Source organism: Drosophila rhopaloa, unplaced genomic scaffold, assembly GCF_018152115.1.
Source record: "Drosophila rhopaloa isolate 14029-0021.01 unplaced genomic scaffold, ASM1815211v1 contig_3, whole genome shotgun sequence".
Lineage (NCBI taxonomy): Eukaryota > Metazoa > Arthropoda > Insecta > Diptera > Drosophilidae > Drosophila > Drosophila rhopaloa.
Window position 1 is genome coordinate 2,414,383 of NW_025335123.1, and position 24,811 is coordinate 2,439,193.

Genomic DNA, 24,811 nt, shown 5'->3' on the forward strand with positions numbered 1-24,811 from the left:
TTGACTTTGGTAGCTTCCTACTTATCGAAAGTGACGCCCGCGCAGTGTGAGCATGTGTGTTGTCACGCCCAGCCAGTGTTGCACAACTGCTGACGGTACACAGCTGTTCTGAGAAGACAAGTCATGAGCAAAAATTACTATTTAAAATTGAATTAGTTGTTTAAAATCGATAGCTAGTCCGTGGCCAGAGGAGCAGCGAGAATGCAGCGAGGCCAGGCGGAAAGGAAGTCAGCCAGGATGCATAGTTTGCCGCACTCGGAGGAGAAAGAGCACAACAGCAATGAGACTACGACCACATCGAATGCTCGAGTAGCAGCCAGCAGCAGTGCCACGCCCACCGGGGCAGCGGGCGGAGGAACCAGTGGAGCACCCACGCCGCCCAAGAGTCTGGCCCTCAACCAGAACCACCACTACGCCCCCGGTTCGGACACTTCTGGGGAGCAGGAGGAGGAGCTGCTGGACTCTCGCTACGAATGCGCCATCTGCATCGACTGGCTGAACGAACCGGTGCTGACCTCCTGCGGACATCGCTTCTGCCGCAGCTGCTTGTCCGCCTGGATGCAGAAGAACAACCAGTGCTGCCCGATGGACAACAAGCGCCTGTCCGTCGAACACGACATCTTTCCGGACAACTACACACGCCGCGAGATCGAACAACTGAAGCGGGACTGCCCCAACTCCTCGCTGGGCTGCTCGGTGGTGGCCTCACCCATCGAACTTCACCGCCACCTGCCCAGCTGCCCCTACAGGCGGCAGCAGGAGCCGCAGGAGGAGAAGTGCCCGTTCGCCAAGATCAAGTGCGATTTTGTGGGCCGGCCGGAGACGAATCAGTTGGAGGAGCACCTCAAGGCGGACATGCCGCATCACATGCAGCTCATGCTGCAGGCCTTCCAGCAAACGGCTATCGCCACCTGGCAGCCGCATAAGCCCAGCACAAGTGGCACCGCCATGGAGAATGGACATGGACAGCAGCTGCCGCCACCGCCGCAATATGCCAATGGTGTGGATGAGCAGATTGTGCAGACAATGTACCAGAGGATTGTGGTTCTAGAGCAGCGGACCCGCGAGCAGGAAACCCGACTAGAGAACCTACAGAAGCAGCTGCGAATCGCGCGCCAACAGGCGCCCGTGGATCCGCGCTACAGCAACGGCACGATTGTGTGGCGCATTGAGCATCTGGGTGCCTTGGTGGCCCGCCTGAGGGCGAATGCCAACAACCTTGAGTACTCGCACGAGTGCTACACCTCGCCGCATGGCTACAAGTTCTGTGCCCGGCTTAACATTCAGCCCCGGAAGCCACATGTGCTCAGCTTGCATGTGCATCTGATGCAGTCGGAGAACGACTACCATTTGGAATGGCCCTTCAAGGGACGCATAAAGTTGTGCATGGTCCATCCCGCGGATGCGGCGCTGTCGCAGCACGACACCATCATGACCAAGCCTGAGATACTGGCCTTCCATCAGCCACGCGAGGCGATCAGCACGCGGGGATTCGGCTTCCTGGAGTACGCCAACATATCGAACATCATACAACTCGGATTCTGCGCCGACGACCGGCTGCTCATCAAGATCGAGATAAATATTGTCTGAGATGGAACGAGGAAACCGGAAACTGGGTGGCAGTGAAGTCTTCCGATTACGTTAGGTTAACAAGATGGTGGATCAAATCGTAGGGCCTCAAGTAATCTGTGCAAGTAGGGATGAAGTCCAGGAGTTAGGTACAAACAGCCAACAAAACATTTCATATTAAGCCATTCCCAGCATTCTTTTCATTTATTGAATACTGAAAGTTCGCTAAAATTATGTGGATTCCTTATTTTAGGAAAAGGAAAGTGGTAAATAGCGAAGATAATCCCAGATGTATAAATAACTAATTAATAGTTGACCTATTATTGCCAAGGCAAAATTAATCAGAACTACAGATAACAATGCGACCCTGCGATTTGCGTGGAAATAAGCGATCCACTTTAGTGAACACGTACGCCAACGTAAAATATGCAATAACCAATAGCTGACTCGTATATATTTTATATAGACTTATATATAGTATACAAGCGACCGCTAATAGTCAACGTCTAGGAGGCATCAGAACGAGCAGTTTGGATGACATTCCAATACTAACCGATATTATCTATCCAAGAACTATTTCCTATTCTCAACTATAGTACTAGTTTTCTATTATTCTGTGTTAGTATTCAAATGTCATTATACATCACGTAAAAGGTCCGGGAAAATTAGGCCAATCACTAGAGATTGTAATCGTACTTAGATTTTCCCGTGATTCCTTATCAAAGCATTTAGACTTTAAATGAATCTTTAGTTTTCAAAACACTCCCCGTCAATTTGATTGATTTTAGCTATTCATAACTGAAAACGTCCATTTAGCAAAAATTACACCTTTTTTTTTGCCTAGTTTAATAAAAAATGCAATTTATGTTTATGGTAGGCTTAAATTCTTCAGTGTGTTGTTTCGAAACACTAATAGGCGTTTAGAATTTAAAATGTGTACCTTTTTCAAACAGCGAAGCCAGAAAATATATTTTAACTTTAAACTTAATGCCTCTGTTTATAAACTCCAAATTAGTTTGGAGTAAGAAAAAGGCTGTATGTATTATTCGAACCCCAATATTTAAAAGTAGACCATAACGAAACGAGCTATGCTAAGAGCTAGGAATCTCGGGTAGAATGCAAAGGCTGGCGCAGATCAATGCCCAGATTTATGTGGATCAGATGGACCCTTTTCCGCTTAGGGAACCCCAATAAAGGACACTTTTGTACTGCCAATCTAGGAATTGTTTTATATATTTTAGGCCAGAGGACGGCCGTAAGGCGACCATGGATTAGTTTCAAATGTGAAGATTCCCTTCACCTGGCTCACCTCCAGCGGATCGCCCAGTTGCACCAGATCGCCAGTGAGTTCCTGGCATCGACCCAAGCTAACCAAAAGATCGGCGTATCTGGGGCAGTGTCCAAATGGAGCAAAGCTGGTTCGCTGCTGCACTGCCTCCGCGTAAAGGTAAACGACCCTGGCATGGGCACAATGGCCAGACAAATCCACTCCACACCCTGGCTGCTTCTGACCGCCATTCGCATAGAAATCCGCGTGGCCCAGGGGAGCAAGAAACCCCTTACGCAAACCATTCGAGTGGATGGCCATCACGTAATCCGCATCAGTGTTGGACAGTCGAGCGTGGGGATTCGCATAGCGATACAAGGGAAGGGCGGCCTCCAAGGCCACAATGTTGCCCAGTCGCATCTCGCCACGGCTAATCTTCTGCAGCTCCTTGCCGCAAAAACCGGCCACATGGGCGCCCATGCTGTGACCCACGAGCACCAGATCCGCCAAATCCAGGCCAAACTCCCTGGCCAGAAAGCGGACGAATCGAGCACACTGGATGCCCACCAACGGAACCAATGGCTTCGTGTCCACGTAGTTCAGAGCGGCCACCTCGGACCAGTCCATTGAGATTATATTGTAGGCCCCTCGTGCCTGGTAAGCTGTCCTTATCTCCTTGTTGGGTATCTCCAAATAGGACTTCGAAAAGCCGTGGATGATGATTCTGTGGGGGAATGAAAGGAAAAGAAAAGGAACTCGGAAATTTGTCAGTTAGTTGTTCACATAAGATATACATCACAGAAATAGATAGATAGATAGATAGATAATTATTTGTATAGTATATGTAAATATTTTTAATCAAATACATACATAGGTACTATCAAATATATTTCATATCGCTCCCCCATAAGGAAACTAGCCCCATTCAAAATGTGTTTAGTGCTCCCAAATTTTGGTTTTCTGTTAAAGTATTTCTATTTTGTCAATTAAAAAACATTTTGCAAAATTCTCTAGGTCCGATAGTAATAAAGTGATTTAAATTATTTATATAATTAAGTTAAAATGAACTTAAAAAATGTTGAAAACAATCTTGAACTCATAGAGTTGGGCTTAAATCCTGCAAATTTGTGGTCTACATACTTGGTCGGCCGGCGGACATCAAAGTGGGATGCCTGGATGGCCTCCGTATCGTCCAATTGGATCTTCTGCGGCTGACTGGGATTGGCGGGCGTGTAGAGGTAGTAGCCGACCGGGGTGTCGTCCCCGTGAGGTACGGAGCAGCGCCAGGTGCTGCAGGCCAGCGCCAGCAGGGTGAGCCACATCATTGACTGGCGATCCCAGTTCGACTACATTTTGAATGCGTGTCGGAGCCGAACTGAGTGCATCGAATCGCCGGATACGAGATTTGGGTGCGGATTTGGGTTTACGACTGGTTTAGCCCCGACAAACGAAGGGGCACTATAAATGGAATATTGTAAACGATCTTAATGAATCTTGGTTTTTCCAAAGTATTGCTCAAGAGAGTTCCCTCAAATTCCAAAGTTCTAGTTTGATTCAGTTTATCGGAAATGCATCGAAAAATATTAAAAATTGTTTATATACAGTTGGTTCTTTTTATTTCTATGGATATATTCTAGGTAGTAGTTCGGTTAATTAATAACTATACCGATTTAACTTGAAAATTAAAACTTTTCTTATATTTGTTTTGGCGCATTTTGGTGCTTGCTGCTTAACTAAATCTGTTCTTAATACTAACTAACTAGCTACTCAGTTAGCCAGGCGCCAAGTAGCGGGTGCTGCTTCGGTTTGCGTGACCAGCTGCTCCTCCACATTGAGGTCGATGGCCATGGTGATGGTGGTGGTGGGCGGCGTCCTGCCCTCGATCACCTCGATGGTGACCGCCTGCGGGAGAGGCTTCACCGCTGCCTTAACCCTCGCCGGGTCGTGGCTGCGCATGTGGGCATTGAGGCCGCCGGATTGGGCGAAGGTCTTGCCGCACAGCTTGCAGGCATACTTGCGCTGCTCCGAGTGGAGCAGCTTGTGCACCCGCAGCGCCTTCTTCCTTTGGAACGTGGAACCGCAAACGTCGCAGACGAAGGGTCGCAAATTGGTGTGCGAAACGGCATGGACATTGAGGTCGTGGAAGCTATAGAAGGCCTTGCCGCAGACCTCGCATTTGGCAGGCCTTTCGCCCGTGTGGCGACGCATGTGGGCCGTGAGAACGCCCCGATCCCGGCAAGGTCGTCCGCACACCTCGCAAATGCAGGGCATGCGGCCCGTATGGCAGATACTGTGGGAGGACAGTTCCTTCTGCGTGTAGAAGGTGGCCTCGCATTCCGGACACTTGTGCGGCTTGATGCCACTGTGTCGCTGGCGATGGCGCATCATGTTGCCCGACTGGGTGAAGGGCTTGCCGCAGATATCGCAGAAAATGCCCGTGTGCTTCCAGCGATGGCCACGCAGATCGCGTTCCGTGCGAAACGTCTGGTTGCAGGCCTCCTCGTGGCATTTATACACCTTCGGAGGACCTTTCCGCTTCTTGCTCTTGCGCTCGCTGGTGGATTTATCCATGACTGCTCCGCCGGAGCCATCGTTGTGCTTCAAGCGGCGATGGCTCTGCAGGCTTCGCTTGGTGTTGTACGCCCGGTCGCACTGATCGCATTGGAAGAGCATGTCCTTGGTGTCGTTGCTTGGCTGCGTCGAGTCATCCTCGTCGGACTCCTCCTCGTCCTCGTGAGTCTCATCATTCTCCAGGTGCTCGCCGCCTGTCCAGTCGAGATCCATGTCCAGCAATTCCTCCTGGGTCTCCACCAGGGTGTTCTTCATGGCCGCGGCCCGCTGGTGTCGCTGGCGAGGAGCTTCCTCCTCTTCCGCCGTGTCCTCCACATGCGCGTTGACAAAGTCCTTCTTGCACTGCGCTTCGCTGGGTTCCTGGGCAATGGGATCGCTCTCCAGCTTGATGGTAGACTCTTGGGGACCACTCCCGGTGATGTGCTTCATCCGGAAGTGCTCCGGAAAGCTGTTCAGAGCCAAACGCTGTCCGCACAGCGAGCAGCAGACGTCGTAGGAGGCGGGTGCGCTGAAGAGGACCTCGCCGCACCGGAAATTGTGGAAGACACCGGTCACATCCGGCGGTGGCTGCAGCTTTATCATCGCGGTGTGGTCACTGGGCTGGCCTGACGGATGCGGATGCGGGTAACTGACTCCGGCGTAAAAGTGTTCCTGCCATCGGCGTCGCTTTTTTTTCAAATTTCGGAATATCAGCTGATGGGCCAGTGTTGGCTATCGAGAGGCTAAGTCAAACTTGCTTGCAAAGTTGCGCCAATTTCAAAATGGTATTTACACCGGCTAGTAATCTAAATTTTAAGTTTATTGAATATTTAGTTAATTATTGATCTAAAAAGATAGGTTCTGACTCGCAAATTAAAGTCAAATAGCTGAAATAGTTTAATATTTGCTAGAGGTTAGATTATAAAATTACAAGAAAAAAAAATTTTTTTAAGCTTAGTTTATTTCTAAATATTTAATAAATTAATACATAATAATATAGCAACCAAACTTAAAATTATTTTGCATTTGCTTGTTATTAACCAACAAAAGCTGTCGACAACGGCTCCTGTTCCCACTTCAATAATATTGACAAACACTTCTGTAATTTATCTTTAATACGGTTTTTAATAACAGAAGGTACCAGGTTTTATAGCCATTTTTCGATCCCAAAACTCGCAATCTTGAATTTTCACATTACTAAGTAAAAACATAAATATTTAGCAATTTAAGATAAATAACGGTACATTTGCTTATTTGATAACGGTAAGAGCTATCGATAACGTTAATCATTTACAAATTTCTGATTTTATAAGAAGTAAAAGGCTTAGCTTCGATTAAGCATTTCATAAATTATGATATTGTTTCTTTTTATAAAGCAATTTTTATTAAGCAATTTAACATAAATGTACATTTTGTATAAAAACAACGGTAAAAGCTATCGATAACCGACCGCCGTTGTGTATTCGGATTTTTGTATTCAAGTATACACTTTTTTCGCAATCCCATCCATTGATTTTTCGCTGTCCCATCCAATCGGGGAAGTAAGGACACGGAATCCCCAAAAGAGATAACCGGAGATCCCAGAGATCCTATAGAACAACCATGTCGGAGGCGGCGGTGCCAGCGAGCAACGCAAATGCGAACGCCAGCGAGAAAATGGCCAGTTTGGTGCGGGAGGCGGAGAACCTGAAGACCAAACTGGAGGAGGAGCGCCAGAAGCTGAACGATGTGAATCTGTCCAACATCGCGGAGCGGCTGGAGCAGATCGCCTACGTGAATATCAAGCCGCGCAAGGTGCTCAAGGGCCACCAGGCGAAGGTCCTGTGCACCGACTGGAGCCCCGACAAGCGTCACATCATCTCCTCCTCGCAAGACGGGCGGCTGATTATCTGGGATGCATTCACCACGAACAAGGAGCACGCCGTCACCATGCCCACCACCTGGATCATGGCCTGTGCGTATGCTCCGTCGGGCAATTTCGTGGCCTGCGGCGGGCTAGACAACAAGGTCACTGTGTATCCCATCACCTCCGATGAGGAGATGGCCGCCAAAAAGCGTACGGTGGGCACCCACACCAGCTACATGTCGTGCTGCATCTACCCGAACTCGGATCAGCAGATCCTCACGGGCAGCGGCGATTCCACATGTGCCCTGTGGGACGTGGAGTCCGGCCAGTTGCTGCAGAGCTTTCACGGTCATTCCGGCGATGTGATGGCCATCGATCTGGCCCCCAACGAAACGGGCAACACCTTCGTCTCGGGCAGCTGCGATCGCATGGCCTTCATCTGGGACATGCGCTCCGGACATGTGGTTCAGTCCTTCGAGGGTCACCAGTCGGATGTAAATAGCGTCAAGTTCCATCCTTGCGGGGATGCTATAGCCACTGGATCGGACGACAGCAGCTGCCGGCTATACGATATGCGAGCGGATCGCGAGGTGGCCGTCTTCGCCAAGGAGAGCATCATCTTTGGCGTGAACTCGGTGGACTTTTCGGTCAGTGGAAGGCTACTATTCGCTGGCTACAACGATTACACCGTCAACTTGTGGGACACCTTGAAGTCGGAGAGGGTCTGCCTGCTTTACGGTCACGAGAACAAGGTGTCCTGCGTCCAGGTCTCGCCCGATGGCACCGCTCTATCCACCGGCAGTTGGGACTACACCATCCGGGTGTGGGCCTAAGCCACGTAAAACCATATTGTTAGAGGGCCTCTGTCCAGGACAAATGCCTCCTCGCTTTGTTTTCCCCTTTGTTAAATCTAGTCTGTTTTTTTTGTGTGTGTGTCTAACTTACGGATTTGGTAATCCCTCAAATATGTACATATGTCTCATATCGGGATTTCAAAGTATGTCTTGGTTACCGCAGTGTTATGCTTATTACCAACTGCTGTACTATAATGAACCTAAAAAAATATATATACGTGTAACCATTATGCGACTAGTTTTAAGTTCCTGTTCGAAATAAATGTTGAGCGATATATAATCTTGTGTTTTTCGTACTCCATAAAAAGATTTGAATAACATGTCAGGATATTTATTGTACTTGATTTTTGTGCAAAATTGTTGGCTTTTGGTGCACAAAGAGCTTAATGCCACCCTGCGATATTATCGGAAGAATACTTAATCCTGAACAGATTTAACAGTATTTACAAATTGTTAGGTAGTAATACTTTAAGAATAGAAATGGATAGCTTTTTTCGATTAATTTAAAAATAAATTCATGTTTTCTGATCTGGTAAATCACCTTCATTTGGTTGATCATCCAAATTTTTAACTATTAATTAAGGAAAAGTGTCAAGGGGAACTAAACATATTCGAAAAAAATCATTTGCTTTGAGAACATATTTTCTTCAGCTGACATAATGGTCAAATTTATATATATATATTAATATAACAAGTTAATGTAATACTATTTTTTTTTAGAAATATTGGCTTGTTTAAAACTATGGCAGATATGTGAAAAACCTAAACTAAAAAAAGCTCTACCAACTTTTAAGACATCAAAGCTATTCAGACATTTGAACAATGGACGTAGATTTGTGATGCGACGTTGCTATTATGTGAAAATCATGTCTTTAGAATAACAGAAGCTCTCCTCAAACCGTGTAGTGGGTGCAAGCATAAAGACGCTCTCCACGATTCGGTCAGTAGTTGAAGAGCATCTAATTGGGTCCCGCCTCGACGCCATCCGTTGCATTGGCCGCCGCCTGGGGCTTGTGCGTCCGCATGTGAGCGGACAGGCCTGCTGCCTGGGCATAGGCATTGCCGCAGATCTTGCACTTGAACTTCTTGACGCCCAAATGGAGATGCTTGTGGTGGTACAGTGCCTTCGGGCGCGAGAAGGCCGAATCACATTTGTCGCACTTGTAGGGCTTTTCGGTGGAGTGCATCGCCTGGTGTTCGTTGAGCAGTGACTTGGATGCAAAGCAGCGGGCACAGGTCGGGCACTGGAAGGGTTTCTCACCCGTGTGGGTGCGCCGGTGGACGATCAATGCCTCCCGGTAGCGTGATCTGTAGCCGCACAGTTCGCACACGTAGTTCCGATCCTCGTTGTGGACACGCCGATGCGAAGTTAGGTTGTGCTGATTGACGAACGACTTGCCGCAGTTCTCGTGCTCGCACTTGTATGTCCGGGCGCCGGAGTGACCCTGCACGTGGCGGACCAGGGAGCGCGAGCTCTTAAACACCTTGTCGCACAGCTGGCAGGCGAACTCAGTGTGCTCCTTGCGGCGATGCTGGGCCAACGCCCGGTCCACGTCGAAGGTTGCCTCGCAGTCGTCGCACTTGAAGGCCTGCGGATGCGGGTGGCTCATCTTCAGGTGCGTGTTCAGGTATTTCTGGGTGGTGTACTTTCGATCACAGTGCGGACAGTTGTAGTCCTTCGGCTGGCGCTGCTTCTGCAAGGCAAAAAAAACAGATATTAGAGACTAGAACCAAACATTTAGGTATTAGAGGTAAAATGTAAATGTATCTGGTTAGCAAAGACCGATTTTGGTTGTGCAACCTATTATAATTTGTATAGGCTAGACATAAAGTCGAACTAAACTTAACTTATCAAATGATAAACCCTATCATTCAAACTCTGTATAAAATTGGTCTGCTTTTGCTATTATCAACGTACAAAGTAAAGGTCTTTTGTGGCTACCTTAAAAACAGACTGCTGGTCCTCGTCCTCATCTTGTTGGTTATCTTGTGCATTTTCCACGCCCATCAGCGCTTCTAGGTCGCAACCTCCGTCGTCGGAATCGGAGGAACTTTCAAGATCTGGCTGCCACATGGTATCGATGGTTTCCTCATCCTCGGACTGTTTATCCCCGAGGACCATGATGCGCAGAGGATTGCCCTCCTCCAGCTCCAGTTCCTGTTCGGCCTCTGCATCCATGGCATACTCTTCAACCACGAACTCCTCATTCAGGCTTTCCACCACCAAAGGCGATGCACTACCCTGATCCGCTGGCCCTCCCGTTCTCGATGCCGATGCCGATCCCGATCCGGTGACCATCTGAGTCAGGGGCCTGCCCTCCTTGTCGAAGTGGACGTTGCGGATGTGGCGGGCGAAGTCGTCGAATCCAAAGTGCTTCATCTCGCAGAGCAGGCAAACTAGTTGGAAGCTGTTCGCCTCCTGTTCGTAGAAGATCTCGCCGCATTTCGGACGCAACTGCTGCTGGGCGTGTAGGCGGACGTAGTCCACGTTGGCGAGGCAGTGTCTCAGCATTCTGCTACTGCTAATTTGCATCCAAACGTGCAATTTTGCATTGAACAAAATCAAAATAAAATTTGTAAACAAAATTTCGATGGTTTTAGTGATGAAATTCGATAGACAGCGCAGTCTCGAACCAGGCAGGAGAACTTCAATAGACAATTACCACTGCCTCAAACCACTGAGGAGATCTACCGGTTAACCGGTTCAACCGCTTAAAAATCAATTGAAAATTTGAATGGTCCAAGCAAAATAAACTAAAACGGTTAATTTTTCGAATTTAATAAAACGAGATGCACTTCCACCGCCGAAAGTCACTTCTGACCGTCAGCCGGGTCTTCAATGACCCGCGCATTCTTCAGATCCACCAAGCACTTGAGTTCCGTGGCCCGCTGATTCCTTTGCCGGTGCATCCGCTTGTGCTGGGCGTAGCCCGCCGCCTGGGCAAACGACTTGTCGCACTGCGAGCACTTGAACCGTTTCCCATCCTCGTGGAGCGGCCTATGGTGGTATAGGGCCCGGGAACTGGAGAAGCCCACATTGCAGTCGGCGCAGATGTGCCTCAGACGACGTTGCCCGGCGTCCAGGTGCCGCTCCAGATGGGTTTTCAGCTGGTAGCTGGCGGGGAAGCTCTGGTGGCAGGTGTTGCAGCTGAAGGGCTTCTCGCCGGTATGCCGCCGCCGATGGACCTGCAGATTCCAATGGATGCCCGTCCGATAGCCGCAAAACTCGCACATGAGTCGCTGACCCTCCGAACTTGGAGTTGGATGCTCCGACGACATGGTCGCGCCGCGTCTGGCGTGCCAAATCTAATCGGCGGCACTATTGTTAGACGCACTGATTTGCGCCACTTTACCACTTGGCATTTGGCCGCTTCATCAGTCGGCCGATTAATTGCTGTCAAAAGACCCAAATGGTTTGGCTAAATTTAAACGCGGCCCTAGCGGCCTCTTTTGTGAATCAGATTCTGTTATATTTATCATTACAAAAAGGTTAACCGCGGAAATCGCCCATCTCCGAGGGGATTTCCAATTCGAATATTTGCCGCATCCGCTGGCCGGGATTACGAGCCACCACAGGGATTCGTTCCTGTTTCCGTTTCACGGAGCTCCATCGAAATTGATTCGGTTGTTGGAAGCATTTCGGTAAATGTAGTATATCTTTAACAAAGTTTAGTTTACATTCGTGGCAAGTTGTATAAAACTCACTAGAATTAAAATAGCAAAAGGGTCGCAATCATAAAGTTTGACTTAATTTACTTAAAGATGTATCAATACCATCTAAATATTTACATTTTCGCCAACCATTTTTCTCTGTTACTGCAGTTAAACTTAAACAAAATAACGACTGTTGGATTATCCTACTCTATAGGAAGTATAAAAATTATTTACAGTGCGTGCCAAATAAATTCGATGGAAGTCCGTGAAATGAAGACCGAAAACACACCTTTGGTCCGTCCAAATCGGGATAATAAAAAACCATTAGTTATAGCTGTCTTCTATAGCCTATGCCTGAGTTCCTAAACTTAAACGTCGAAAATGGAAGATACAAAACACTTGTACAACTTAAACTATGTCCCCACGATCCCGATGATCCTACCCGTTGAGCTCGTCGTTCCGGTGCTTGCGCATATGTCCGGCGAGTCCGGCCGCCTGGGCATAGGCATTCCCGCACAGCTTGCACACGAACTGCTTGGTGTCCGCGTGCAGGAACTTGTGATGGTAGAGGCCCTTCTGCCGCGAAAAGGTGGCTCCGCAGACGCTGCACACGTGCGGTCGCTCCGTGGAATGCATGGCCATGTGCTCCCGCAGGCCGGAGTGGGAGGGGAATCGCTTGTGGCACACCTGACAGCCAAAGGGCCGCTCGCCCGTGTGACTCCGTATGTGGACGCGCAGCGTCTCCTTGTTCCGGCAGCTGTAGCCACAGCTCTCGCAGACGAAGTTCTTCTGCTCCGTGTGCACCTTGCCGTGGTTGCGCATGTGGCGCACGGTGAAGAAACGCTTGCCACAGCCGGGATGCGGGCAGGGCACGTTTCGTTCGCTGGTGTGCTTCAGCTGGTGGCGCTTCAGCTCTTGGCGGGTCTTGTACCGCCGGCCGCACACCACACAGGCCGCCCCGCCGTGCGCCTGCACCATGTGCTCGTCCAGCAGGCGAAGGCGCGGCAGCTGGGCCTCGCACTCCAGGCATGTGAAGGTGGCGGAGCCTCCCTCCTCGCCGTTGTCGTGATCCCGCTTTAAATGCTGCCTCAGGCTGTACTTCCCATGGTAGATCTTGCCGCAGTGCTCGCACTTGTGCTCCTGGGCGGACGACTTGGTAGCGGGCGCATCCTTGGGCGGCTCGTAGTCCGCATCCTCGCTGTCGGCCTCTGGGGGAAGCGGCTTCCTTGTGCTGACGCATTATGTGGCGTTCCAGGACCTTGCGACTCTGGTAGACCTTCGTGCAGTGCGGGCAGTGGTGAGGTGGCTTCAGACATTGCCTAGTTTCGATGTCCAGGTCTAGGTTGATGCCGCACTCCTCCTGCTCGGAGTCCTCCTCCTTGTAGTCCACCTTTAAGGCTCTGACTTGGCGCAGGGATTCGTGACTCGTTGCTGTGCCCGCCTGTGTGTTGTCCCACTTCATGATGGTCCTGCCGGGTCGCTCCTCCTCCTCCTCGTCCTGCTCCTCGAGGGCTCCCTGCTCGTCCTCGCTGTCCTCCTGGTCGCCGCCAATCTCGTACCAGGCGAACGGATTCACCTGCGCCACAATGGGCACCGGCGAGGCGTGCTCCCGCTCCTGCTTGAGGTCCGCGTCCGCCGCCTCTGTCTTGAGCAGCCCGTTCTCGAAGTGGACGTTCTGGACGTGCAGCAGGAAGTCCCCGAACACAAAGCTCTTCATCTCGCAGAACGCACAGTCGATGCGGAAGCTGTGCAGGCTCTGGAAGTAGATCTCGCCGCACTTGGCGTTCGCCATCCCGGCGTACGTGTCCGGTTTGAGCGACTTGAGCATGGTTGCGGCTCCCACCTGGCCGTTGCTCGCCAGGATTCGCGTCCTTTTTTCGAATATTTTCGTAAAAAAGCAACGCAAACTTTTAGTGTTGCTAGGCGTCAACAGCTGTTCTTATTGGAGGAACTGCGGTGTTGAATAGCGGGAAAACTAGCTAGTTTATTAAGCTTAAATTCGAGAATACCTTAATTGCAAATTGTTTGTTTAATAATTTAAATACAAATTTTTAGTTTAAAGACTGGACATCTTAGGTTGAGTTGTTAATTATTTTTTTCTAAATTGTTTTACAAAAAGCTATGTAGTAGATATTCGAAATCTGTTCTTATTGCAAGCGATGCAATTGTGCTAACTTAGATATATATAGTATTCTGTATTCGGCTTAGAGCAAATTTTTTATAGTGAAATTTAAATATTTGTTAGCTATGGAAGTTTTACTAAGATCTTTATTTGTTACAGATTATATGACACAATATCACGCTCCAATTAAAACAGTATACAGATCATAAGTAAAGATCTTGGTAAAACTAGAGAAAAATCTGTGCGCTAAAACTGAGTTATTTTCTTTCTAACATACAATTTTAGAATTTTATAGCAATAAACCGTATTTAATAATTATTATAATTCATTTGATTGTTCATCTTCTATTTTTACAACAGAATATTTTTTAAGAAACTTAATTCAGAAAAATTCTAGTTCGTTCTTTGTGTTTTTCTTAATAATATGTATATTGGAATGTATGCGTTTAATGGATTTATATTTTACACTGTGAAACAACCTTAGCTTTTCAAAGTAGTTTTGAAATGTCTGATTGGTTTATCCAGCTCAGTTTCTCCAATAGCCAACACTGGCCTTAGCGCGCTTTCCTGCACTGGGCAATCTTGCGGTGTGGCAAAACGCAACACGAGATTTCGATTTCGCATTCCGGCATTGAATTTATCACTGAAATAAGCACATTGAACCGCCAGCGATGCATCCCGATCTCACGGAGCGCATTCTCCAGCACCTGGAGACCGCCGACAAGGTGGACACCCTGGACCTGGCCGGCCTTTTCTCGGAGGATCACCAGAAAATAGTGGGTGCTCTGAAGAGCATCCAGGCGCATGGCGAACTGGTCACGGCGGAAACGGCCACCCACAAGAGTCTGGGCCTCACGGACGAAGGTCGCGCCGTCGTGGAGCACGGCAGTCATGAGGCCTTGGTCTACGCCGCAGTGCCTCCGGAGGGAATCGCCCAGGCAGCTCTGATGGCCGCCGGAGGACCGAATGCCAAAGTGGGTTTCAGCAAGGCCATGTCACACGGCTGGATTCTGGTGGACAAGAGCGTCAGTCCACCACTGGTGCGGCGCAAGGTGGACACCATTACGGATGCGGTGCGGGAGCAACTGCAGCAGGTGGCCAAGGGCAAAGGTGGCCAACTGCCAGCCAAGGAGGTGGCCGACTTCAAGAAACGCAAGCTCCTGCAGGAGACCACCACCAAGAGCTTTGTTCTGGCCCGTGGCCCGGAGTTTGCCACCACTCTCACCAAGCTAGAGACGGATCTCACCGTGGAAATGCTGGCCAGCGGCTTGTGGGATCAGCTTAAGTTCAAATCCTACAACTTTGATGCCTTGGGAGCGCCACCGACTCGTGGACATCTCCATCCTCTGCTCAAAGTGCGCACTGAGTTCCGGCAAATATTCCTCGAGATGGGCTTCTCTGAGATGCCCACCAACAACTATGTGGAGTCGTCTTTCTGGAACTTTGATGCGCTGTACCAGCCGCAACAGCATCCGGCTCGCGATGCCCACGACACCTTCTTTGTGAACAATCCGGCGAGGAGCCACAAGTTCCCGCAGGATTATCTGGAGCGCGTGAAGAAAGTGCACTCGCAGGGTGGCTATGGATCCAAGGGTTACGGCTACGACTGGAAGTTGGAGGAGGCGCAGAAGAATCTGCTGCGCACACACACCACGGCCGTGAGCGCCAGGATGCTGTACAAGTTGGCCAACCAGGAGGGCGGCTTCAAGCCGGCCAAGTACTTTAGCATCGACAAGGTGTTCCGCAACGAAACCCTGGACGCCACTCATCTGGCGGAGTTCCACCAAGTGGAGGGCGTGATCGCAGATGTTGGTTTAACGCTGGGCGATCTCATTGGCACGCTATACGAGTTCTTCAGGAAACTGGGCATCACGCAGCTGGAATTCAAGCCTGCGTACAATCCGTATACAGAGCCCAGCATGGAGATCTTCTGCTATCATCCCGGCCTGGGCAAGTGGATCGAGGTGGGCAACTCGGGCGTCTTCCGGCCGGAGATGCTGCTGCCCATGGGACTGCCAGAGAACGTGAACGTGATCGCCTGGGGCCTGTCGCTGGAGCGACCCACCATGATCAAGTACGGCATCAACAACATTCGGGACCTGGTCGGACCCAAGGTGGATCTGAAGATGGTGGAGGAGGGCCCCATCTGCCGGCTGGACCACGCTTAATGCCTTAAAAACCTTAAGACCTCCGATCAAATAGCATTTTTTCACATACGAATGTTCCAAAAATATTTATAAACAAATTTCCACCACAGCTTGTTGTTTTAATGATTTAATATATAAACTTAAAGCTTTACAACATTTTAAACAAAGATAAAGGAAAAATCTTACAACAATATATTTTGTTACTAATGATATTGTTTAATGATTAAATTATAGAAAACGTTTGTGAAAGAAATAACTCAAATGTTTGTATTTTTTAAAGACTTGGAAATTGCACTTTCTTTTAGCCATATTTAAACGGGTTGACGAAATGAAGGTGTTATTTATGTTTCTGATATTTGTATAAAAGATGCGAACAAAAAATGTGCATTATTAAAAACATTAAATTAGAATTTTGGCGGTCTCATTCGAATTCTTATGCGCTGTTCAGCACTGAACAAAGATCAGTTGCTAATAAGAGTTTTTGAGTGCATTTTAATTTCTGTAGCAAAATTGTTCATTTAGCTTTGACTAAAGCCAAGATATATCGATATTTTTAAAGGGCTTATGCACATAAACCAACCTAAGTAGTTTTAGAGATACTAACTTATCAAGGTAGAAAGATCTACGAACCATGTGACAACCCTGCCTCAAAGCAAACGTCACCCCCTCACACAAATATACAATCACACACACATCGACACGCCCGCGCGAAAACAATAACAAACAAGAAACCTAAACAAAAATCAAAAATTTGTCATCGTCCGCTGGAGTTTTGGCCTCGAAAATGACATCCAATCCGACGCATACTCTCCACCAGGCAATCCAGGCCAAGTTCGGCACCCAAAACGCCAGCGATACGTCCAAATTGAGCAGTACAAGTACCACGCCCCCACAAACGACGCCCAGATTCGTAATTCCGCAGCTAAAGATTCCGCAATTGCAACTGCAGGCGTCCACGGATGCGGCTGCCCAGCGGGAATCCCGGCAAGCGGCGGAAGCCCACAACCAGTTGCTGCTCAACGAGATCCAGTTGAGACGACGCCAGCGATCGGAGAGCGAAAACAAGGTTCCATCCGCGCAGTTTGTGATTCCCCCACTGGTGCCGACGCCTGCGGAGCCCCTGAATATACCCCTTCTATCCCGACTGGAGCGTGGTGTGGATCAGCTGCAGATCCGGGACGATGGAGGCGATAGAGCCCCCAATGGGAGCTCGCCGGCAGCACCCCTCATTGACCTCTCGTCCACGGTAATAGCCGGGATTAAGGATGCGCCGCCCAAGGAGTCGGCAAGCAAGGCGCGCCAGCTGACATCCCGGGAGAACTTTGACATACCTTTCATTGCCTGCGATCGGGGACAAAGGAGCACCCCCACTGGCGGTCTCCTCGCCAACCGGAGGTCCCTCCACGCGGAGGAGGACGAGCTGGCTGACCACACGCCTGCGGACACCGAGTTCCGGGAACAGCCAGGACCCATTGGTCAAATGCTGGATGCTGTGGTGGGCTATCCGGAGCCAAGGAAACCACGATTGGAGTACGCGGTCACCCAGTTGGAGCGGCAGCACCTAAGGTTGTGCCAGCGGGAGAGTTACGGCAGCCAGGTCAAGAGATTCCCCTTCGACACGCCCTCGCCGGATGAGCTCGTTAAGCAGGCGCTGCAGAAGTCCTGGCGCGCATCGCGCACTTGACTCTAGTCGCACCCTAAGTTGACAATTACCGAAAAGTAAAATGAAGATTTCGTTAAAAGCACTCATTTAAATACCCCTCAAAAATAGGCACACTGTGATGAAAATAAATAAATATCCCTCACAATGACAAAAATATTCATCCTCGTCGTCATCGTATCAAAAAGTATAACAAACAAGAAAGGAAAGCTAACTTCGGGCGGAGCCGAAGTTGATATACCCTTGCAGAATACTCTGTAAATTATATTCTCCAAAATTATTCATATGATGCATTCTTAATACTCATAAAAAATCCGAACTTCCTAACTTTAACAACAACAAAGTTATGGCATTTCCAATCGTTCAGTTAGATGGCAGCTATAGGATATAGTCGGCCGATCCTTATGAAATTTGATAGGTCGGATTGATTGGCCAAAAATAAAATCCATAGAAAATCCCAACTTCCTAACTTTACAAACACCAAAGTTATGGCATTTCCGATCAATCAGTTATATGGCAGCTATAGGATATAGTCGGCCGATCCTTATGAAATTTGGTGGGTCGGATTGATTGGCCAAATATAAAACCCATAGAAAATCCCAACTTTCTAACTTTACAAACACCAAAGTTATGGCATTTCCGATCAATCAGTTATATGGCAGCTATAGGATATAGTCGGCCGATCCTTATGAAATTTGGTAGGTCGGATTGATTGGCCAAATATAAAACCCATAGAAAATCCCAACTTTCTAACTTTACAAACACCAAAGTTATGGCATTTCCGATCAATCAGTTATATGGCAGCTATAGGATATAGTCGGCCGATCCTTATGAAATTTGGTAGGTCGGATTGACTGGCCAAATATAAAACCCATAGAAAATCCCAACTTCCTAACTTTACAAACACGAAAGTTATGGCATTTCCGATCAATCAGTTATATGGCAGCTATAGGATATAGTCGGCCGATCCCGGTCGTTCCGACTTATATACTGCGTGCAAAGGAAAGAAGGGTGTGTGCAAAGTTTCAATCCGATAGCTTTAAAACTGAGAGACTAGTTTGCGTAGAAACAGACAGACGGACAGACGGACAGACGGACAGACGGACATGGCTATATCAACTCAGGAGGTGATCCTGATCAAGAATATATATACTTTATAGGGTCGGAGATGTCTCCTTCACTGCGTTGCACACTTTTGACCAAAATTATAATACCCTCTGCAAGGGTATAAAAAAGGATGAAACTATGTCGATTTTTCGATACATGTTTCGATCGTTCCTATTGCGTAGAAACGAATAGACGGACGGACGGACGGACAAGGATATATCGACTCTCCTGGTGATGCTGATCAAGAATGTTGTCCTTTGAATGTTTTTCTAATATGCTTAAACACAATATTTTTAGAAAGAATGACTACTTTGCAGTTTTATAAAGGTGACTTCATTAATAATTCATAATTCATTATTTCATTAGATAGAATGACTAATGTACTGTTTAATAAAGGTGACTTCACTAGTAATTCATTATTTATTATTTATAAATAATTTATTAAAAATAAATAACAAAAAAACTAAACAAAATCATTGGCACACTTGGGATTTTATGAATAATTTTGTTAAAACTACCGATTTAGCCACTTTTTCTGCTTAATCCCATTTGCAACTATACTCTTAATTGTATATTGATAAGTGGTTTGACTTTACAAAGTAAAAGGGGCCTTTTTAAGGACCCTCTTCTCTGCAAAATGCAAGGTACACTGGGCGATCCATGTCTTTGAGTGTTCAGGAAATCGTAAGGATCGTATGAAAGGATAATGTCAGCCCCCAGATCTCCTCAACATAGATGCAAGTTAAGGATTTCCATACACTACATTCTCTATAGGGTCGGAGACGTTTCTTGCACTGCGTTGCAAAATGCCTTTTCAGTAAAATTATAATACAATCTGCAAGGGTATAATGGAAAATAATAAATTATAATTATAAATAAAAATTTAAATATAAATTTTATATTGCCTATTACATCTAGTGTCATAAATAAATATATAACGTGTTATCCACCAGTGATGCCAAGAAACAAAATATTTTAATTTAATCCGTTTTTCGGGCGGCTATTTTTGTTGTATTCTTTCGCAATGTTAAACTATTCTGTTCTTAAAATTTAAGATTTATGTGTTTAACGGAACTCCAGATATTAATGTACTAAATGAAAATCTAATTAGCTTGCAAATTGTATTAGTACACTATCAAAGTTCCGCACCATATTTAATCCATCTATTGTGTTTTTGGCGCTATTGTGGTTTTATGCGTTAGTGTTTTGATTAAAAGCTCGCAATTTAAACTTTGCTGTCGGTCACACTATTATTGGGCACCAAGTCTGGGCATACTGCATCATTGCTCGCAAAATCGCGAAACGCAAAAAATTAAATTAGCTTAATAAAACTGTGTCGGTGCAAAGGGAACTGAAAAAGTATATATAAATTTAAACCTGCAAAAGATCAGCCAAAGAAACAAACAACAAGGAAAGGCGTTATTATAAATATTCTCTGTTCTTGTTGTGCCTCTGTGTGTGTTTGTGTGATCTCGTGTCGGTGTGCGGTTACCGTTTATTAGTGTGCGTGTGCGTATAGCTGTCACTTTCTGGCGCGCACACAAGATATATACACACAGAACTTTGAAAAAGCAGTGGCCCCCAATCGCCCCACGCCCCCTTTCCAGACCACCGCCCCCGTCGTCGCCTTCTCGCCTGGATGTGTGCGCCCGGTTCCGGTGCCGTTTGGTTACCGTTCCCGTGCATCTGGATCTGGAAGCACTGTGCGTGCGAGTGAGAGGGCGCCATTTAGCAGCCAAAGGAGCAAGAGCAGGAGCAGCAGAGGAGCTCGAGTTGCCGGTACCGTTACAGGTAATATATTTATTTATTTATTTATATAATGCTAACCTATAGTTAAAACTAAATGCTAACATAAACGGTTGCAGCTACATATAGCTATTAGAGGCCTTCAGGGCAGGGAATATATACATACATTCATATGTATGGATACATGGATACATTCCAAAGCGGCTGTCCGTCTGTGTGTTTGTGTGTGCAATTTTCATGCACATTTTATTATTTATTTTTTAACCCCTCCTGCTTGCGACGCTCGTGGTTTTTGTTATTTTTGGTAATTTATTGCGCCTTCGATAAGATGGAAAATTTCAAACTGCCCACAGATTAGGCGTATATATAAATATTCTGGTTCTGTTTCTATGGCTGCTGTAACTCAGCACAAAAAAAGCGTCTGCAAACGCAGACATTTGACCTTGTTGGGGACAACAACAATACGAGCGACAATAGCAACCCACGCAGACGATTGCACTGGAAGATTGCGTCTGTGATTTGAGGTTCCAATTGTGGAAGTAGGAAACCAAATATTGGAAGAAATCTAAAAATTACACACACGCTCGGACAATTATCACAAACATCGTCATCAGGGTCGGGTTTTTATCAGATCCAGCCGCACACACACACACACATGCAAGCCAATTATCAGGTTTTAATTGCTAAAGCACGCACTACTAAACTTATTTCACTATTCCAGATCAAAAACGCACACGCGGAAAAAGGAGTAAAAGGAGCACAGTTCCAGTACTCAAGGCAGCCGATCAAATAGCACATACAAAAAACAAAAACGGGAAGCAGTGGAAGGAGAGCACCAGTACCATTCCACTATTCCACGGGAACGAGGAGTAAGTGGACGAGTGGAGGAAACCCCGAACCAGGAGAACTCCCCTTGAGACCCTGAGATGTTGCCATTCACCCCGCAGGTGGTCAAGCGTTTGTTAGCACTCAAAAAGGGCAACGAGGACAACAGCGTCGAGGGCAAGTGGTCGGAGAAGGCCGTCAAGAATCTGGTCAAGAAGATCAAGAAGAACTCGCAGTTGGAGGAGCTAGAGCGGGCGATCTCCACACAGAACTGCCAGACGCGGTGCGTGACGGTGCCGCGCAGCAAGCCAGCTCCCGCCGGCGAGCATCTGCGCAAGGGTCTGCCGCACGTCATCTACTGCCGCCTGTGGCGCTGGCCAGATCTCCAGTCACAGAATGAACTAAAGCCCCTCGACCATTGCGAATACGCCTTCCATCTGCGCAAGGAGGAGATCTGCATTAATCCGTACCACTACAAAAAGATCGAACTGTCCATCCTGGTGCCCAAATCGCTGCCCACACCGCCCGACTCCATTGTGGACTATCCGCTGGACAACCATACGCACCAGATACCCAACAACACCGACTACAATGCGGCGATAATCCGCAGCGCCTCGTTGAGTCCGCCGCAATACATGGAATTGGGCGGTGCCGGGCCCGTTTCCGTATCGTCCACCAGTTCGACGCCCGCCACTGCCGCTGGAGGCTGTGGTGCCTCCTCCTCCTCGTCGTCCTCGTCCGCCGCCTCCGCCTACCAACAGCAGCAGCAGCAGCTGTCCTTTGGCCAAAACATGGACTCGCAGTCGAGTGTGCTCAGCGTGGGCAGCAGCATTCCCAACACCGGCACCCCGCCGCCCGGCTATATGAGCGAGGATGGTGATCCCATCGATCCCAACGACAACATGAACATGTCGCGTCTAACGCCGCCCGCCGATGCAGCGCCGGTGATGTACCACGAGCCGGCCTTCTGGTGTTCCATCTCCTACTACGAGCTGAATACGCGCGTCGGCGAGACCTTCCACGCCTCGCAGCCCTCGATCACGGTCGACGGCTTCACCGATCCCTCCAATTCGGAGCGCTTCTGCCTCGGTCTGCTGTCCAATGTGAATCGCAACGAGGTCGTGGAGCAGACGCGTCGGCACATTGGCAAGGGAGTTCGGCTGTACTATATTGGCGGGGAGGTATTCGCTGAATGCCTCAGCGACTCGTCCATATTTGTACAGAGCCCGAATTGCAACCAGCGCTACGGTTGGCATCCGGCCACCGTCTGCAAGATCCCGCCCGGCTGCAATCTGAAGATCTTCAACAACCAGGAGTTTGCCGCCCTGCTGTCGCAGTCCGTGTCGCAGGGATTCGAGGCCGTTTACCAGTTGACACGCATGTGCACCATTCGCATGTCGTTCGTAAAGGGCTGGGGCGCCGAGTATCGCCGCCAGACGGTCACCTCGACGCCCTGCTGGATCGAACTGCATCTGAACGGGCCGCTCCAGTGGCTGGATCGCGTACTCACGCAGATGGGATCGCCGCGGCTGCCGTGCAGCTCCATGTCGTAAACGCAGCGGCCGGTTCCGGTTTTCAATTTTCCCCTCCCCAGTTGCCCGCATAGTAAGCGCCGGAGTTCAAGGCCCATTTAGAGCTGTCAAGAAACCCAGAAAGACCAGTACGGCGCTGACAAGTCACACTGAAGAACTGTAGAAGAAAGGATTTTATCCTTAAGAACTTTCGGCAACCAGTTAAATTTAATATAGTTTCTCAATGAGTATCGCAAGAAATTTGTAATTTAAAAATAACTTTTGTTCGATTTTGGAAAAATTAGCCGAGCAAATTGAATTACTCTCTGCAAGGGTATTCGACAAAAAAGTGTACAAATTTAAATCGAAGAAAAACTGGGCATGTGACAATTGAAATCTTGGTGAACTAATTTTTAACCCATGTGGTCCTACCAAGTATTTACTTGCAAAAACGAGAAATACTAAATACTTCTTTGTTAATGGTTATAAACTTCCACACTTCTTCAATGTTACTTGTCAGAACCTTAATGGGAAAGCAAAATGAGAATCGGAATTGGTTTCAAAGAGAAAACCAAGAAAAATTCTAAGAGCACATATGAAATAAGTTCAGGCAAATTATATATGAGTACATACTTCAGTAATTGAAAACAAGTGGTAGATGCAAACCAGATACAGATACAGATATATCTATATACAAAGAGCACACACTTACATGTGGGATATATATCTTTACAAGCATATATGAGAGAGAGCATGTATTTGGCGTTACAAGTTTAGGACTATATATTGTGTAGGTGGAAACGTGGAGAGTTACAGTTTTCGATAAGAAGCAACAATTTTTTTAAACATTTTACACACAAAAAAGAGAAAATAACCGAAATGGAACCGACCAGGAACACAAAAAACCAAAAGAAACCCAGAATCTGTGTGCGTAGAGTTGGCCAGCGCTAGAAGTGAGAGAGTCGAAATTCTTTGAGAAAGAAGCAAAACAATTATATCGGTGATGCGATACATAAGGAAGGAGATGAGTAAAACAGGAACTGGGATTTATCAAGCTTGAAGCTTACACACACAGACACACTCTACCATACATTGCAAATGTACATAAGACCAAAAAATGAAATTCACGCAGGACCTCCACTTGATCGAGTATGGGATTATAGATATATCCGTTTGATGATGGTTGTTAAACGTTTCGATTTTCGCTTAGTATGTGTGTGTTAAAAATTCGTCAACTCTCAAAATGCAGTCAAACAATTAAGCAGCTCTTAGTCGTAATATCCGTAAAATGCGATCATATGTATGTATATGTAAAGCACTTGCCGAACAAAATTTGAATGCCGCAAACCAAGTCAGACTTATCTAATGGTCCCATTTTGTTCAGAACTGCATTTATTGTGTACCAAATGAAATGTTCTTATTTCCTTCTTATCACCCTCGAAATCGAACCAATAGCTTAAGCATTTGTGTATGAACAAATATGCAATATGGTTTGCCGGTGCTGAGCGGATTTTGCTTGGCAAGTGCGCGTTTTTCTTGGGTCTAGATCTTAAGTCTATATATGTAACAAAATTCGCTAGCTTATCTTGACATTTAAAGAGCCCAAATCAGTTTAAGTTCGATTTCAAATTGTTTTTACTTCAATCTTAACTGATTATTTTAATTTTTGTTGTCCCTGGCTTCGCTGTTACAACCAAAAAACAACTGTACCGCCGCTCTTGCCATCTGGCTTCGGCGTACCTTTAATTTAAGTTTTGTCTATTGTTTTTCCCCCTTGTTGCTTTTAAGTTTCTCACGTAGTTTTGTGTGAAGACACTTAATCCTGATTGGCAATCAATCGAATAAACGACCGCGAACGAGATTTTGTTTTGTTAATTGGCTCTAATCACGGTTTTGAACCGCCCTCGGGTTTTTAATTGACTTATTGTTTTTGTATTTCCGGCTAAACCCGCTA

At 47.3% G+C, this 24,811-nt stretch overlaps 10 protein-coding genes across 10 annotated transcripts; 5 read left to right on the top strand and 5 right to left on the bottom strand.

Annotated features, from left to right (window-relative positions):
• The first annotated feature begins 89 nt into the window (after window positions 1–89).
• Window positions 90–2,784, top strand: LOC108052351 (TNF receptor-associated factor 6). Its single transcript, XM_017134733.2, has one exon. It carries the CDS (start codon window positions 202–204, stop codon window positions 1,588–1,590), a length of 1,389 nt encoding a protein of 462 aa, XP_016990222.1. The 5' UTR covers window positions 90–201; the 3' UTR covers window positions 1,591–2,784.
• On the bottom strand, window positions 2,785–4,221 carry LOC108052352 (phospholipase A1-like). The gene is made up of 2 exons (XM_017134734.2): window positions 3,977–4,221; window positions 2,785–3,560 (listed from the first exon to the last, which is right to left on the bottom strand). The coding sequence occupies exons 1-2, from the start codon at window positions 4,159–4,161 to the stop codon at window positions 2,807–2,809; spliced, it is 939 nt and encodes a 312-aa protein (XP_016990223.2). The 5' UTR covers window positions 4,162–4,221; the 3' UTR covers window positions 2,785–2,806.
• Window positions 4,222–4,435: 214 nt separating this feature from the next.
• On the bottom strand, window positions 4,436–6,085 carry LOC108052359 (zinc finger protein 195). Its single transcript, XM_017134741.2, has one exon. The coding sequence runs from the start codon at window positions 5,987–5,989 to the stop codon at window positions 4,604–4,606; it is 1,386 nt and encodes a 461-aa protein (XP_016990230.2). The 5' UTR covers window positions 5,990–6,085; the 3' UTR covers window positions 4,436–4,603.
• Window positions 6,086–6,860: 775 nt separating this feature from the next.
• LOC108052355 (guanine nucleotide-binding protein subunit beta-5) lies at window positions 6,861–8,366 on the top strand. Its single transcript, XM_017134738.2, has one exon. It carries the CDS (start codon window positions 6,989–6,991, stop codon window positions 8,063–8,065), a length of 1,077 nt encoding a protein of 358 aa, XP_016990227.1. The 5' UTR covers window positions 6,861–6,988; the 3' UTR covers window positions 8,066–8,366.
• Window positions 8,367–8,401: 35 nt separating this feature from the next.
• On the bottom strand, window positions 8,402–10,694 carry LOC108052354 (zinc finger and SCAN domain-containing protein 2). Its single transcript, XM_017134737.2, has 2 exons — window positions 10,029–10,694; window positions 8,402–9,780 (listed from the first exon to the last, which is right to left on the bottom strand). The coding sequence occupies exons 1-2, from the start codon at window positions 10,617–10,619 to the stop codon at window positions 9,046–9,048; spliced, it is 1,326 nt and encodes a 441-aa protein (XP_016990226.2). The 5' UTR covers window positions 10,620–10,694; the 3' UTR covers window positions 8,402–9,045.
• Window positions 10,695–10,897: 203 nt separating this feature from the next.
• Window positions 10,898–11,380, bottom strand: LOC108052339 (zinc finger protein 22). The gene has a single exon (XM_017134719.2). It carries the CDS (start codon window positions 11,363–11,365, stop codon window positions 10,898–10,900), a length of 468 nt encoding a protein of 155 aa, XP_016990208.2. The 5' UTR covers window positions 11,366–11,380.
• A 672-nt stretch (window positions 11,381–12,052) lies between these two features.
• LOC108052358 (zinc finger protein 771) lies at window positions 12,053–13,670 on the bottom strand. Its single transcript, XM_017134740.2, is given in 2 exon segments — window positions 12,053–12,958; window positions 12,960–13,670. Coding segments are annotated over 2 exon segments (1,389 nt in total). The 5' UTR covers window positions 13,569–13,670; the 3' UTR covers window positions 12,053–12,178.
• A 749-nt stretch (window positions 13,671–14,419) lies between these two features.
• On the top strand, window positions 14,420–16,117 carry LOC108052356 (phenylalanine--tRNA ligase alpha subunit). The gene has a single exon (XM_017134739.2). It carries the CDS (start codon window positions 14,533–14,535, stop codon window positions 16,027–16,029), a length of 1,497 nt encoding a protein of 498 aa, XP_016990228.2. The 5' UTR covers window positions 14,420–14,532; the 3' UTR covers window positions 16,030–16,117.
• Window positions 16,118–16,656: 539 nt separating this feature from the next.
• On the top strand, window positions 16,657–17,819 carry LOC108052342. Its single transcript, XM_017134724.2, has one exon. It carries the CDS (start codon window positions 16,793–16,795, stop codon window positions 17,690–17,692), a length of 900 nt encoding a protein of 299 aa, XP_016990213.2. The 5' UTR covers window positions 16,657–16,792; the 3' UTR covers window positions 17,693–17,819.
• A 2,209-nt stretch (window positions 17,820–20,028) lies between these two features.
• Window positions 20,029–24,718, top strand: LOC108052347 (mothers against decapentaplegic homolog 3). The gene is made up of 2 exons (XM_017134728.2): window positions 20,029–20,566; window positions 21,243–24,718. Exon 2 carries the CDS (start codon window positions 21,448–21,450, stop codon window positions 22,897–22,899), a length of 1,452 nt encoding a protein of 483 aa, XP_016990217.1. The 5' UTR covers window positions 20,029–20,566; window positions 21,243–21,447; the 3' UTR covers window positions 22,900–24,718.
• The last annotated feature ends 93 nt before the right edge of the window (window positions 24,719–24,811 follow it).

What these genes read in the sequence shown, in the direction of transcription:
- LOC108052351 (XM_017134733.2), top strand. Translation starts at nt 202, where the DNA reads ATGCAGCGAGGCCAGGCGGAAAGGAAGTCAGCCAGGATGCATAGTTTG.
- LOC108052352 (XM_017134734.2), bottom strand. Translation starts at nt 4,161, where the DNA reads ATGATGTGGCTCACCCTGCTGGCGCTGGCCTGCAGCACCTGGCGCTGC. An exon ending in GATGTCCGCCGGCCGACCAA is followed by an intron (nt 3,561 to 3,976) that starts GTATGTAGACCA and finishes ATTCCCCCACAG; the next exon opens with AATCATCATCCACGGCTTTT.
- LOC108052359 (XM_017134741.2), bottom strand. Translation starts at nt 5,989, where the DNA reads ATGATAAAGCTGCAGCCACCGCCGGATGTGACCGGTGTCTTCCACAAT.
- LOC108052355 (XM_017134738.2), top strand. Translation starts at nt 6,989, where the DNA reads ATGTCGGAGGCGGCGGTGCCAGCGAGCAACGCAAATGCGAACGCCAGC.
- LOC108052354 (XM_017134737.2), bottom strand. Translation starts at nt 10,619, where the DNA reads ATGCAAATTAGCAGTAGCAGAATGCTGAGACACTGCCTCGCCAACGTG. An exon ending in ACCAGCAGTCTGTTTTTAAG is followed by an intron (nt 9,781 to 10,028) that starts GTAGCCACAAAA and finishes TTTGCCTTGCAG; the next exon opens with AAGCAGCGCCAGCCGAAGGA.
- LOC108052339 (XM_017134719.2), bottom strand. Translation starts at nt 11,365, where the DNA reads ATGTCGTCGGAGCATCCAACTCCAAGTTCGGAGGGTCAGCGACTCATG.
- LOC108052356 (XM_017134739.2), top strand. Translation starts at nt 14,533, where the DNA reads ATGCATCCCGATCTCACGGAGCGCATTCTCCAGCACCTGGAGACCGCC.
- LOC108052342 (XM_017134724.2), top strand. Translation starts at nt 16,793, where the DNA reads ATGACATCCAATCCGACGCATACTCTCCACCAGGCAATCCAGGCCAAG.
- LOC108052347 (XM_017134728.2), top strand. Translation starts at nt 21,448, where the DNA reads ATGTTGCCATTCACCCCGCAGGTGGTCAAGCGTTTGTTAGCACTCAAA.